Raw genomic sequence first — 13,361 nt, forward strand, 5'->3', positions numbered from 1 at the left:
TTTTAAGGCCTGTAATTATTATAACTGATAACGAAAAGGCAAATTCATAAAATGAATAATGAATAAACCTCATGAAAGTCATGAAGTGAGTAGTGTCAGTAGTGATGGAAAATAAATTTTTCGCGCGAATATTTGACGCGTTCAGATATTGACTTCAAATTTCATAATGTAAGCTGCTATAATAAACCTATTTCTCCAAGTTATTATATTAGTTTAGTTTTGATACTTGCAATAAGTACTTAGATTATATGTGATTTGGAAATGTGAATATCAATAATATGATTTTTACCGGTCTTACTTTCACTGCATATTTCTGAACGCTCGCTGTCAAAGTCAACTGCCGTGTTTGTATCACTTGTCGACCATCCATAACTTGTCGGTTTAATTAATATTGATACCTAACCTCTCCTAACCTCGTATGACTCGTATTTCTATTCATATTGTGACAGAAAAAAAAACACTAAAAGAATACAAATAATTTTATTAATTAATTTCCATTGTCAGACCTTGGTTTTTCAAATACCATAAGATTCACAAGTCAGTTACCTCCTCTATTATTCGTCTTCGACTTGGCCACAATACTTCCCCTGCTTGGCTAGCTAAAATCCATATTCTAGATCATTCATTATGTGAATGCGGCCTGGAGGAAGGCACTCTTGATCACATCTTCTTCAACTGTCCAAATACTCATGCCAGTTTTTATGATTTTCTTCCTGACTATATTCAACGTCCTGTTAACATAAACCATATCCTTACTTTGGTTAACACTACCTTTGTTAATGTCCTTGCTAAGTTTATGAAAGATTTTAATATCAAGCTTTAGCTCCTTTTAAAAGTTTTTACCTGTTTGTTTTCCCAAACTTTCCTGTAGTTCTTTTAAAAAAAAAAAAAAAAAAAACCTGATCCTGGCAGTTGGCTCATTACTTTCTATAGTTTCTATTGGTTTTTCTGGCCGTCCATTTTTTCTATTTTTATTCCTATAGTAGTTTAGATTCTTCAACCGATCAAGCATCTACACGGACTGGATCAAGTTCTGATACTGAAATTCTGCTCCCACAACCTTGATGCTGGCAAAATTGTCCCAATGGACAGATGCCATAAGAACCAAAAACTGAACTGAACTGACCATCCATAACTTGTCGGTTTAATTAATATTGATACCTAACCTCTCCTAACCTCGTATGACTCGTATTTCTATTCATATTGTGACAGAAAAAAAAACACTAAAAGAATACAAATAATTTTATTAATTAATTTCCAGCTTCAACTCCAACGCAACTCCAGTTTCCACATGAGAAGAATGTCCGCTCTTAGGAAATATATAGGTAAGGTGCGAAGTGTTCAAAACATGAATAAACTTTTGATTTTACTATCTCTAGTCCTAATGACTTCGTTTAAAAAAATAAATTGATACTTGACTGATACAGTACTTTAATCTGTGTTTTCAGATATTGGAGCCAACCTCACAGATGATATGTACCAAGGGGTCTACCATGGGTCAAAGAAGCATGAACCTGATTTGGACAAGGTACTAGCGCGCGCCTGGGCCGGTGGCATGGACAAGATGATTATCACTGGAGGCAGCGTTACAGATAGCAAGAAGGCGATTGAATTGTCCCAAAGAGATTGTATGTATTTCAATATACTTTTACCAACTTAGCAGTCACTCTAGTTTCCAATAAATTCATGATTGTAACAATGAAAACTTATTAGGTACTACATTTATAATGACAAAGCAGATTCCCAAAGACATTTGTTATTAGTCAGCTAAATTAACAACACATAATTTTGGTGTAGGGAGGTAGCGTCTGTGAGCAAAATGTATTTTTTTATGAAGGCTGAATGAAGGCACTGTATGTAACCAACCATGCATATGTATGGCCGTCTTTGGCAGTCAAATAGTTAAGAGAACTTAAAAGTCAGTTTATAATATAAACAGCAATAGTAAGTCTAAAGTACTTAAATTACTCAACTGTGTCTCAAAAATCTGGAATGGTAAATTTCAGCGAGATTGTTCTCTACTGTAGGATGCCATCCAACTCGGTGCACAGAGTTTGTCCAGGACCCTCAGGCCTACCTTGATGATCTTAGGGCTCTCATTGCCGCTAATAAGGACAAAGTGGTGGCCATCGGAGAATGTGGACTGGACTATGAGAGGCTTCATTTCTGTGAAAAAGATGTTCAACTGAAGTAAGTGACTGGATGTTTGAGAATATTTAATTTTATAAACTGTTACACAAAAGATCCCCATGGGCTGAAGGAAGGGCATTGGTATAAGTGAAGGACACGCGAATCCTTAAGATAAGCACAGAAACAAATAAAATCCTCACCACTCAACAACTCAACTCAACTGCTTACCATCAGGCGGGCCGTATGCTTGATTGCCACCGACGTGGTATAAAAAAAAATCTATTAATTTTTTTTTGCATGGCCCCATTATTATTATTATTATTATTTAAGCTTTGTTTCTCGCACATCTATTATAAAATTGACTTTTTTTTTTTGTTATGTTTTTATGATGTGTGATCCCTTGAGGGTAAAAGCCTCCTCCATCTTTTTCCATTTCTCTTTGTCTGTAGCATTGTTCTCCCAAGTATTTCCTGCAATTGCTATGATGTCATCGACCCATCTTTTTCTTTGTTTTCCTGAGTTACGTTTGCCCAGTGGGCCTTTCCATTTGGTTGTTTGTATGGTCCATCTCTTGTCCTTGTATCTAGCCAAATGTCCAGCCCATCTCCATTTTTGTCTTAAACTAAACTGTAGTGCGTCTGTCAGTTTTGTTCTCATCCGGATATCTATGTTTTTTACTTTGTTTATTCTTCTTAGTTTCAATAGGCTTCTTTCCATTGCATGTTGGCATGATAAAAATTTTTCTTTAACTTTCTCGGTGAAGACCCATGTCTGGCATCCGTAGGTTAAACTGGGGAGAATGCAGGAATCCATAACTATTTTCTTTATTTTTAAACTATAGTTTCCTTTTAGGATTTCTTTATGTGACCAGTATTTTCTCCAAGCTATGTTTATCCTTCTTTCCACCTCGTTTATGTTGCTATTGGGGTCAAAGGAAATCATTTTACGTAGGTATACATAGTTATCCACGTATTCTATTTGTTTTCCTTCTACAGTTATACTTTTTTTGTGACTGTTCGTCATAACTTTGGTTTTAGACGCGTTCATGTGTAGGCCCACTTTTTGGCTCTCTGAATTTAGCCTCTTTAACATTGTCTCCAGACCTTTGGCAGTGTCACTGAATAAAACTATATCATTCGCAAACCTCAAATGTGTTAGTTTTTTATTTGATATCCATATGCCTTCCTTTTCCCATTGAAGTTTTTGAAAGATTTCTTCCAACACCGCTATAAAAAGTTTTGGAGAGAGGGGGTCTCCTTGTCTCACACCTTTTCCGACTTTGAATTTCTCTCCTAGCCTTTCCAGTCTCACCCTGCTGACGCTGTTGGAGTAGATGTTCTTTATGATGTTGATGTATTTTTCATTAATTTTGTTCTTATTTAATGTGTTCCATATTGATGCGTGTATTAAGCTGTCAAATGCTTTTGAGTAGTCCACAAATGCCACATACAGTGGTCTTCGGAATTCTTTGAATTTTTCTACAACTTGTTCGATGGCATGTATGTGGTCGATTGTTGAGTATTGTGGCCGGAAGCCGGCTTGTTCGATCGGCTGGTTTTTGTCAATTTCTGGTGCTATTCTGCTTAGTAATATTGATGAGAAGAGCTTGTAGATTGAGGAAAGTAGGCTGATTGGCCTGTAATTGCTGATGTCCAGCGGGTCTCCTTTTTTGTAAAGCAATATGATGTTGGATTGGCACCATTGTGTCGGAACTAATTCCTCTACCAATACTCTGTTGAAAATGTTGACAAGGTGTTCGGCTAATATAGGCGCACCGATTTTTAAGGCATCATTTGTGACTTGGTCCAGGCCTGGGCACTTTTCAGGTTTTAATCTTTTGATATGCACCATTACTTCCTTTGAGTCTATTGGGTTTACTGTTGATGTTCGTGCCATTACTTGTAGAGCAGGGTTATTTTGTTCATATTGTATTGTATCTGTAGGCTGTTTATATAGGTCGGAGTAGAAAGCTGTTGCATGTTTTATTATATAATTTCTATCTCTTGATTCACCTTTTTTATCATTTAAACCCTGTATCCAGTTCTTATGTGTTGAGAGGTCTTTATATGCTCTCTTGGTGCTACGGAATTTTGTCATATTTTTTTTTTTCGACTACTGTTTTTCTGTAGACCTCGTAATCGTCTCTGAGTGCTCTACTTGTTTTTTTGAATAGTTCTCCAAGTTCATTCTTCATTTCTCTTGACTTATTTTTTGTAGCTAGCAGCTCTGTCCGCCTCTCAATTAACTTGAATGTTTGTTCGCTGATAATTTTATAATTATTACTTTTATCAGGCATTTTGGCTATGTTCATGCTTTTTATTATTATTTCTTCTAATGTGTTGCTGATGATTTGAACATTTTCCCTGTTTTCAGTTGTTTCACTCAGAGTTTTTATGTTTCTTTTTAAATTTTGTATATATTTTTCTTTGTCTTGCGCAGTCTGCAGCTTATTTGTTGTGGATGTAAATTTTCGTCTACTGATTTTAGATTGTTCTGTTTTCAGTGAGCATCGAAGCATCCTATGGTCTGATGGGAAATTTATTTTGTTGAGGACCTCTATGTTTGTTACTACTTTGGGGTTTGGGCTAAGTATGAAATCAATTTCATTTGTTGATTTGTTATTTGGAGATCTCCAGGTCCATTTTCTAGATTCCTTCTTCTTGAAAAAGGTATTCAGTATGGAGAGTTTATTCTCATGAGCAAATGCTATCAAGCGTTCACCCCTTGCATTTCGTTGTCCATATCCATAGTTGCCCATTATTGGGTTCTCGTGTTGTCTTGGTTGGCCAATTTTCGCGTTGAAGTCGCCCATGATTAGAAAGGTCTTGTCTGCCATATCTAGTGCTTTTTTCAGGTCCTGATAAAATTTCTCAATCTTTTCTTCATCCGCACTTTCGGTTGGAGCATATACTTGAATTAATGACAGTGGGCCATGATTTAAGTTCATTTTTGGTAAAGCCACTCTTTCAGATATGCCTATAAAGCTTGTTATTTGGGTCTTATATACTTTCTTCACGAGAAAACCCACACCATGATGTCCTTTGGTTTCTCCAATGGCCCCATACAGTTTACTAATAACCCACACAGCTAACAGAAACAAGCCCATTTAAAAAGCAAATTTACCGTTCTATTTAAATAAAAATAAAATAAAATAAAAAAGCCTTTATTTCCAAATTTCCAATTTTACATTAAAAGTTTTTGCGTGTTGTTAGTAATTTTCTTATAGCTAGTAGTTAGTGTTAAGTTTGTGTATGTTATTTACTAATTTAATTTAATTTGGACCCCTCTTTGAGTGGAGGCCTCCTCCAATTCTCTTCATTTTTCTTTCCCTGCAGTTTCATGTCATTTTGTAGTGTTTTTCTGCGTACAGGTTCTTCATTTTATTATTTTATTTGGTGCCTTCTGGGGCACTTCTTCATCGGAGTCTTTTTTTGTTGGTGTTATCGTTGGTGACCTTTTTCTTTTTTCTGTTGCGTTTGATCTTTCTCTGATTATGAGTCGGTCATAGCGAATCACTGCGTTGTTTCCTTTTTTGATCTCTTCTTGCATCTTTGCTTTGAGTTCTTTTCTTGTGTTTAAGACGTCTTTTGGGAAGTCTTCTGTGACATAGGTGTCCAGGGGAAACTTTTTGTTGTTTTTTAGCAGTTCTGTCCTTCTCCATGCGAGGGTAAGTTTTACTAGTATGGGTCGACGTTTCTTTTCTTGCTTTCTGCCCAGTCTGTAGACGTCACTCAGTTCCCACTTATCGAACGGTTCTGATCCCGCAGCTGTGCTCACCGTGCTGAATGCCTCAATGACCAGTTTTTGGAGCTCGTTATTATTTTCCTCTGTTTCATCGATTCCATGAAGAATAATATTGTTCCTTCTTGTTTCTTTTTCCAGGCTTCGGACTTTGTTGTTTAGAGTTTCTACTTTGTCTTTAAGTACCTTATTTTCTTCAAAGAGTGGTTTCAGCTTGTCATCGATTGTGGAGGCCAAATCAGTGGTGAGTTTTTCTGTTTGTGCCTTCATTTGGTCTTTGTATTCTTCCTTCATTTTATTTATATTTATGTTCATGGTCTCCATTTTTTCTACTAGTTGTGTTATCAGTTTTTCCATAGTTGTTGAAAATTCTACTAATTGGTAGGAATTTTTAATATCGTGCAACACTGAGCAGTACTTGGTAACACTAATTCTGTCTTTGGTAGCTTTTTGTACTGGCAACTTCTTATGTATTTGACAGCTTAAGTGTCATAACACCGGATATCGTGTTTCGATATGTGACAGTTCGGACTTCCGGTTCGAGCGCCATCTTGATAGTTAGCATCGTGATTAATTACTTTGTTTTTTGCTTATTAATATTGTTTAAAGTGTAATATCGATAGCTTATTATACAGTAAACTAATGTGGTAGTGTGCAGTGAATGGAGAATTAATTTTGAAGCGCGTTTAACCACCATCTTGGAGTCAACGGCCGGTAGTCCACGTGCTTCTTGTAAAGACTAGCTATCGATTTACAAGAGCAAACAAATCACCGTACACTGTCTTGTACAACCGTACAATTTTTGTCGTTTGTAAACCTCTCAATACCTTGATACTGGCGAAATAGTCCCACTGGGCTGAAGCCATAATTTTAAAAGAAGAAGAAGATGTGACAGTTCGTAGGTTATGATAACTAGTTATACGTATAGTTATGTTTGTTCTTGTTTTTTGTTTTCGCGCTTTTCGGTTTTTACGCACTGTTTTTGTCACTTTTAGTTTGTGATTTAATTGTCACTAATTATATTTCGTACCGCCGTACACTTTCCGTAACCAGATAGTTGTTATTTCACTAGATTTTTAATTAAATTTACGCTGTAGCACAAATACGGTTCGTTACTTGACAGCTCTATTGACCATTCTATTTATATGGTTCAAATTCATGAAACAGCCCATTCGACCACATCCCAGCCCGTACAAATGAAAAATCCAAATGCCACTGAAATCTGTACCTAAAGTCTAGAAAATAAGAGTTGATTTTGCGTTATTGAAAATTAAACGAAACAATGCAAAAGCGACTGTTACAATTAAATATGATTTAGATAGTGGTCACACCACTACCACCTACTTAAAGAACTTGATTCATATTAATTCTTCTTCTTCCCTTGTCCCAACTTCATTTGGGGTCGGGCCTTCTTGTGCGTCTGCGCCAGGTCCTTCTGTCCTGGGTTGTCAACGATGAGATATCTTGGTTTCGCAAGTCTCTATTGATAGTGGACCACCAAGAGGCTGGTGGTCTGCCCCCTGTTTTTTGTTTGGTCTGGATGTTAAGCACTTTTTTAACCGAGTAACCTTCCTCCCGCCTTATTTTTATTCATATTAATTAATAAAATAATTTGATTTGTTTCTTAGAAAAAATACCAGTTAATTATTTTTACTGTTGTTATAGGAAGCTGAACCTTTTATAACACAATTTTTATTTAAAAAAAAAAACATAAAAATTTTCTGCAGATATTTCGAATACCAGCTCCAGCTAAGCAAAGAATTCCACCTACCACTCTTCCTACACTGCCGGGCCGCAGCCGACGACCTGGTAGACATACTGCACCGTAACCAAGACTCCATAGTTGGCGGTGTGGTCCACTCCTTCGATGGAACGGAGCATGCGTTAGACAAGATATTAGCATTTGGGATGTATATTGGCATCAATGGATGGTGAGTAGAACTTAAGACTAAACTGTTGTAAGTCATACTATCATAACACACATTTCACAGTTTAGTGAACATACTGCATTGTAACCAAGAGTCCATAGTTGGCAGTATGCTCTACTCCTTTGATGGAACGGAGCAGGCTTTAGAGAAGAGATTAGCATTGGGGATGTATATCGACATCAATGGATAGTGAGTCTATACCTAGAGCCCGTTTCTCAAAAGCTTGTAACTTGTAATACAAGCAGATGTCACTTTTTGAGAGCTTTTGTTAGAAAGGGACTTTCACTTGTATTACAAGCTACAAGCTTTTGAGATGCGGGCCCCAAGGGTCCATTTCTCGAACGGTAATAATATTAGACTAATACCGTTCAAGAAATGGACCCCTGGATGGTGGCATACGAGCGTTCAGCTCTGGTAAAATTACTGCGTACCGCGCTATCTACCTCAGCTGTTAAATTTGCGGCCACAATATTTTGCACTTTTTTCCGCGTCTTTTTTTAAATATAAATAATATATTGACGTAATGACAATAATATTGGCCAATTTTTTACTACAAGTATTACATATAGGTCAGACAAATAGGAGTAATAGGACCAATTAAACTGTCATTTCAATATCTGTAACCGTATAGCCATTTAACATTAGTCCAGTAATGCAAGTATGATCCACAAGTTCAATACATAATTATATAATTAGGTATGTATGTATAATGCTTACCAATGTTCTAGAGTTAGACCAAGAAAAGTCTGCAACGATTTTGATAGCATACGCAGTGCAAGTATTATTTATACGTAATAATTTCATTGAAGTTTGACGTTTAAAATAACACATTGCGTGTGCTATCAAAATCGTTGCAGACTTGGTTGGTCTGACTCTATTTGGCTTTTTGTTCCCTTTTCCATATTTAAAAATGTTTAAAGTGATTAAATAGTCGATAGACAAAGATATTCGAATTTATTTTGGACTTACTAACTTATTTAAGCTTAGAATAAATTTTAAAGTGGAACTGGTGAATTTCCAATATGACTTGGAACTCCAGTGGCCGTTTAATAAGTGTAACGCACTTACGGTAGATGTCGCTAGGGCCCCCTAGACCCATATAGTGGAAAGATTTGCTGACTATGGATGAGGTCTTGGTAGCTCAGTTGGCAGAGCGCTGGAGTATCGATCCAGCCGTGAGTTGAAGTATCACCCAAGGCAGTAATTTATCTACTTTTAAATTTATTGCTTGTTAAAAAACTTGTTTAACTTTTTACTTCCAGTTCACTACGAACTGAGGAGAACCTGGCAGTAGCAGCAAAGATACCCAGAGACCGGCTAATGATAGAGACTGACTGTCCGTGGTGCGAAGTCAAGCCGACGCACCCCGGCTACAAGCATGTGACAACCAAGGTTACGGCGGTCAAGAAGGAGAAGCATTCTGCAGAGTGTCAAGTTAAGGGGAGGAATGAACCTGTTAACATTGTGTAAGTGTCTTTAAACGAAAGGAGGACCGCGCGAAAACGCATGTCCATACAAACGTAGTCCTCATTTTCCTCTTTGGATATTTATAGAATATCTACTCTTGTATACTGTTGAATCGGGCGTACAAAAATGTGAAAAATAAATCAGAAAAAACCGGCCAAGTGCGAGTCGGACTCGCGCACTAGGGTTCCGTACCATTACGCAAAAAAAGGCAAAAAAATCACGTTTTTTGTATGGGAGCCCCATTTAAATATTGATTTTATTTTGTTTTTAGTATTTGTTGTTAAAGCGATTATATAGCGATAAGCGATAGTATTTGATGTTAAACAATTTTAGTAATTGTCTGTTGATTGTATATTTTTTATTAGTTTTTTTTTGTGTAATTAGACATTTAGACTGAATACATCTCTGACAAAGTATCTAATATTTTATTGATTCTATACTTGTAATTGTTTTTTTTGTAAATTTTGGTTATTTTGGTTTTGTATTGCGTGTAAAAATTGACATGTAAAAGTGCCCCTGTGGCCTATTTGCTGAATAAATGTTTGATGTTTCCATAAGAATTTCTTTTAACGTGATTGGATGAGCCGTTAATGAGTTTTTTGCACAAAACTTATTTTTATTAGTGACGTAAGTGCCACGAAGGTCGTCTTTTTAGTTTTTACAAGCTTTTATTTAACTTGCCCTGTTAGTATGTATGTTAGTGTGGGTCCTAACTCCTAAATTTGACCCACTTTCCGATTGAACTGAAATTTTGCATACATATGTAAATCGGATGACAATGCAATAATATGATGACATGGAGCTGATCTGATGGTAAAGACAGGAGGAGACGATGGAAACTCTGTGGTAAGTAAAGCAGCGCAAACTAGTTGTGTTTTGTGGTTGTTAGAATTGCCTCGATGAGCATTAGTACAGGAAAGTACAGTCAGCGATAAGTTTCTTCCAAAAATTATTAATTATTTTTGCCAAAAACTTATTGCTTCTTTATTTAATAAGTTATTATCATCTCTTCCAGACATGTTTTGGAAATCTTGGCAGCGATTCGGAATGAAGATGCAAACGAGCTAGCAGATGTAATATACACTAATACTATGAAGTTGTTCTTTCCCGATAAATAAATAGTTTTTTGTTTAACAATGGAGCAAAGGATTTGTTTTTATTTTATTTTATTATTTAGCTTTATCCCACATTAGTGGTCCCCACGGGTATAATCCTCCTCCTCCATCTGTCTCCACCTGTCTTTGTCGATTACAATAAAGAATATTGACCAGGTTCGATTCCCGGTTATGTATGAGAGTTAAAAAAAAGTTTGCATGGCATTATTAGGTATTAAATCTAAAATCGACGCCATGGTTCCTAAGAACAGATTTCGCTATCTCTCATAGTTTTTGACTTCTCCCTACTGACCCATTTGGATTGATCAGCCTGTATATCCTACCTTATTCTTACAGGGTCAGCTAGGGTATGACACCTTACAGTTCACTCTCCTTAGCCAAGTTTATAAATTATTTCATTCTTTAGCATTTAATTTGCATTCTTTAGAAATAAAATTGATAGTATAAGGGCCAGTTGCACCAACCATACTTAACAGACTGATCAACATCACTCAACCGAGTACTATGAAAATTCCTATACAATAAAATTTTGCGAACGCTTTAACGGTGACAGACGGTTTGGTATGAAAGATAAAAAAAAATTGAATGCCTATTAAATCTAAAATCGAAGCCATGGTTCCTAAGAACAGATGTCGCTATCTCTCATAGTTTCTGACTTCTCCCTACTGACCTATTTGGATTGATCACCCGTATAGCTGGCTTTTGTACCGCCGGCGGGACGAGATTCGTAGGCATAAATCCGAGCTCGCGCGGAGAGTTCCATAGAGTTCCATCCTGCTTTGGCAGTTTCTGCATAGGGATGCGAACCGGAAGTAATTTTATCTTGTATTAAATTGTAATTTAAAAAACTTAATTAAGTACCTATTGATTCTCAATTCATTTACACATTTGTGTAATTTTACATTTTATAATTCTTATTGTTTCACTTTGTTTTATAAGGGTGCTTGACTGAAATAAAAAGTGATTTTTTTTTTTTATTACATCTAGTTTGAATGTAAGGTTCTTGGTAAGTAAGTACCCAAGTATAATTTAAAGGTGATATGAACAATCAATTCAATAAAATTTTCCAAAACTATTATTCATTGTTACAATTATTTTTGTCCGTCTTCGTTTTCGCATCAAGCCCACTATTTTTTTGATTTTTCATCATTATTTCATGAGCATCTTTGACAATATATTTTGGCATTGTCTCAAGTACATTAAACATTAACTCCGGTATTTTATGAACAAATGAATATTCCAAGATCTCATACAAATTTTCCGATGTGACAGTTTGAGATATTTTCATAAGACATTCTGCTTTAAGGTTATCTATTAGGTAGTATCTAGCAATCAACAACAGTGGAAGCAGCCCTTCATCAGGTAGAGTCCGCAAATACATGTACTGCTTTAGATGCTTCAGTGTTTGTAGAGACACTCCTTCTATCTGTACTCGGCCCTCAGATGTCTCCTTCCACTCCCGGCTTAGCATCATCTTGAACACATCACTGTTAGCAACTAAATGAGCTTTGTGCACCGGCAAACTGCCTACATCAGTACTCAGTTTGAAGTCGGTAAATTCTTCGTCTTCATAAAGCTGCATATTTATAAGTGCACTACTCAACACAGAGATATAAATAAGTATGTGGAGATGCTTAATTTCTGTACCTACCCAACCCATATATGTCTTTTCACACCATTCTTCTGTGCACGATAATTTACTGTCAAATTTGGGATTCTCGCAAACCACATGCAATTGTACAATTAGGTTCTTAGCTAAAGGGTGTTTTCTCGTCAGTATTTCATAATGGATGTTGTGTGTACTTAGTTTCAAAAAAAAACATATTTCTCCAATGCTATGAATGTTAAAATTCCGACTCCTAATAGATTCATTAAATTTTAACTTGAATCTGTTAATTGAAAATGAGAGCATCAGAGATGAAGTACCTCGAAGTTCAGTGGTAACCCTGAAATTAAAATGATGTAGGTAATTATAATAATAATCCAAAATATTTTATAAATTGTTTGGCCTGAATTTATTTCCCCACAAACACTTTAATAAGACCCAAGTGTTGTAAACGCTTAATTTTTTTTTATATCAACACTTTTAATTAATGAAGTATAACCATATATTTCGAATTGTTTTATACACCAAATGTAGGACTCAGTTGTGTGTTTAGGTAACGACTTCGTATTATTAGATTGCCCAATTAGAAATGAAATAATTAACAAAGAACGAAAACATACCGGTTTCGTTACCATACAAAAAATACGGGTATCCGATCCCTGTAATGAACCACCATAAAACTTATCTATATTCACATAGATAGAGGGTTATTAGCTGTATTTAACTGATCCAAGTAAAAAATAATAGCCAGTATATATTATTTACTGGCCATTGGCTCCTCGGCAGACCAGCGCTGAGATATAGGTTTACCATTACCAGAGCATGTCTTTCTCCCTGCTAATGAATTATTTTAATTTAATAAGAAGGTACATTGTATATTCTTATGATTGTATATTTTTCTTGTTGGATAATTTAAAAAAATACGACAAAATAAACTTACAATTGCATACACTCTTCAGTCATTTTGTGCGGTTTTAATAGAGTTCAGTTTTTTAAATTCCTAATTTTATTTATGTTGTAAAGATACCACAAAAATAACCAGTCGTGAAGTGTCTATTATTTAAAGCCTGTGCAGTCTTGAGAAATGTGTAGCACTAAGAAAACCCATGAAATAACTCAATTTTGGTTTAAATTGGTACTAAATTCTACAAAGTAAAAAGTAAAGCACAGCACAATAACGGTGAACGGTGACGTTCAAAGAGTCAAATAGTCAATATCAATATAATCACTACGTAGGGAATTACAGTTTGGCGAATGGGGCATGAATGGGGCGATCTGGGCCTTTGCTGACTTGTAGTCTGTGTTGCTGACCGAAGTCACCGAACCGAGTTTGCGGTCCGGTACGCACGTCTGTTATAGCCCGTCACAGACTAC

General features: G+C 36.0%; 2 protein-coding genes across 2 annotated transcripts; one reads left to right on the forward strand and one right to left on the reverse strand.

The window, feature by feature from the left end:
- Window positions 1-845: 845 nt before the first annotated feature.
- LOC134749351 (deoxyribonuclease TATDN1) lies at window positions 846-10,399 on the forward strand. Its single transcript, XM_063684270.1, has 6 exons — window positions 846-1,325; window positions 1,449-1,628; window positions 2,007-2,190; window positions 7,599-7,802; window positions 9,062-9,265; window positions 10,282-10,399. Exons 1-6 carry the CDS (start codon window positions 1,292-1,294, stop codon window positions 10,382-10,384), a joined length of 909 nt encoding a protein of 302 aa, XP_063540340.1. The 5' UTR covers window positions 846-1,291; the 3' UTR covers window positions 10,385-10,399.
- A 994-nt stretch (window positions 10,400-11,393) lies between these two features.
- LOC134749273 (BTB and MATH domain-containing protein 42-like) lies at window positions 11,394-13,233 on the reverse strand. Its single transcript, XM_063684167.1, has 2 exons — window positions 12,928-13,233; window positions 11,394-12,327 (listed from the first exon to the last, which is right to left on the reverse strand). The coding sequence occupies exons 1-2, from the start codon at window positions 12,948-12,950 to the stop codon at window positions 11,457-11,459; spliced, it is 894 nt and encodes a 297-aa protein (XP_063540237.1). The 5' UTR covers window positions 12,951-13,233; the 3' UTR covers window positions 11,394-11,456.
- Window positions 13,234-13,361: the final 128 nt, after the last annotated feature.

The sequence above is a fragment of the Cydia strobilella genome, chromosome 18 (genome assembly GCF_947568885.1).
Source record: "Cydia strobilella chromosome 18, ilCydStro3.1, whole genome shotgun sequence".
Taxonomy (NCBI): Eukaryota; Metazoa; Arthropoda; class Insecta; order Lepidoptera; family Tortricidae; genus Cydia; species Cydia strobilella.

Excerpts from the sequence above, each read along its gene's own strand:
- LOC134749351 (XM_063684270.1), top strand. The coding sequence starts at position 1,292 with ATGAGAAGAATGTCCGCTCTTAGGAAATATATAG. Across the intron at positions 1,326-1,448 it reads CGCTCTTAGGAAATATATAG|ATATTGGAGCCAACCTCACA; the intron begins GTAAGGTGCGAA and ends CTGTGTTTTCAG. Across the intron at positions 7,803-9,061 it reads TATATTGGCATCAATGGATG|TTCACTACGAACTGAGGAGA; the intron begins GTGAGTAGAACT and ends TTTTACTTCCAG.
- LOC134749273 (XM_063684167.1), bottom strand. The coding sequence starts at position 12,950 with ATGACTGAAGAGTGTATGCAATT. Across the intron at positions 12,328-12,927 it reads ACTGAAGAGTGTATGCAATT|GGTTACCACTGAACTTCGAG; the intron begins GTAAGTTTATTT and ends TTTTAATTTCAG.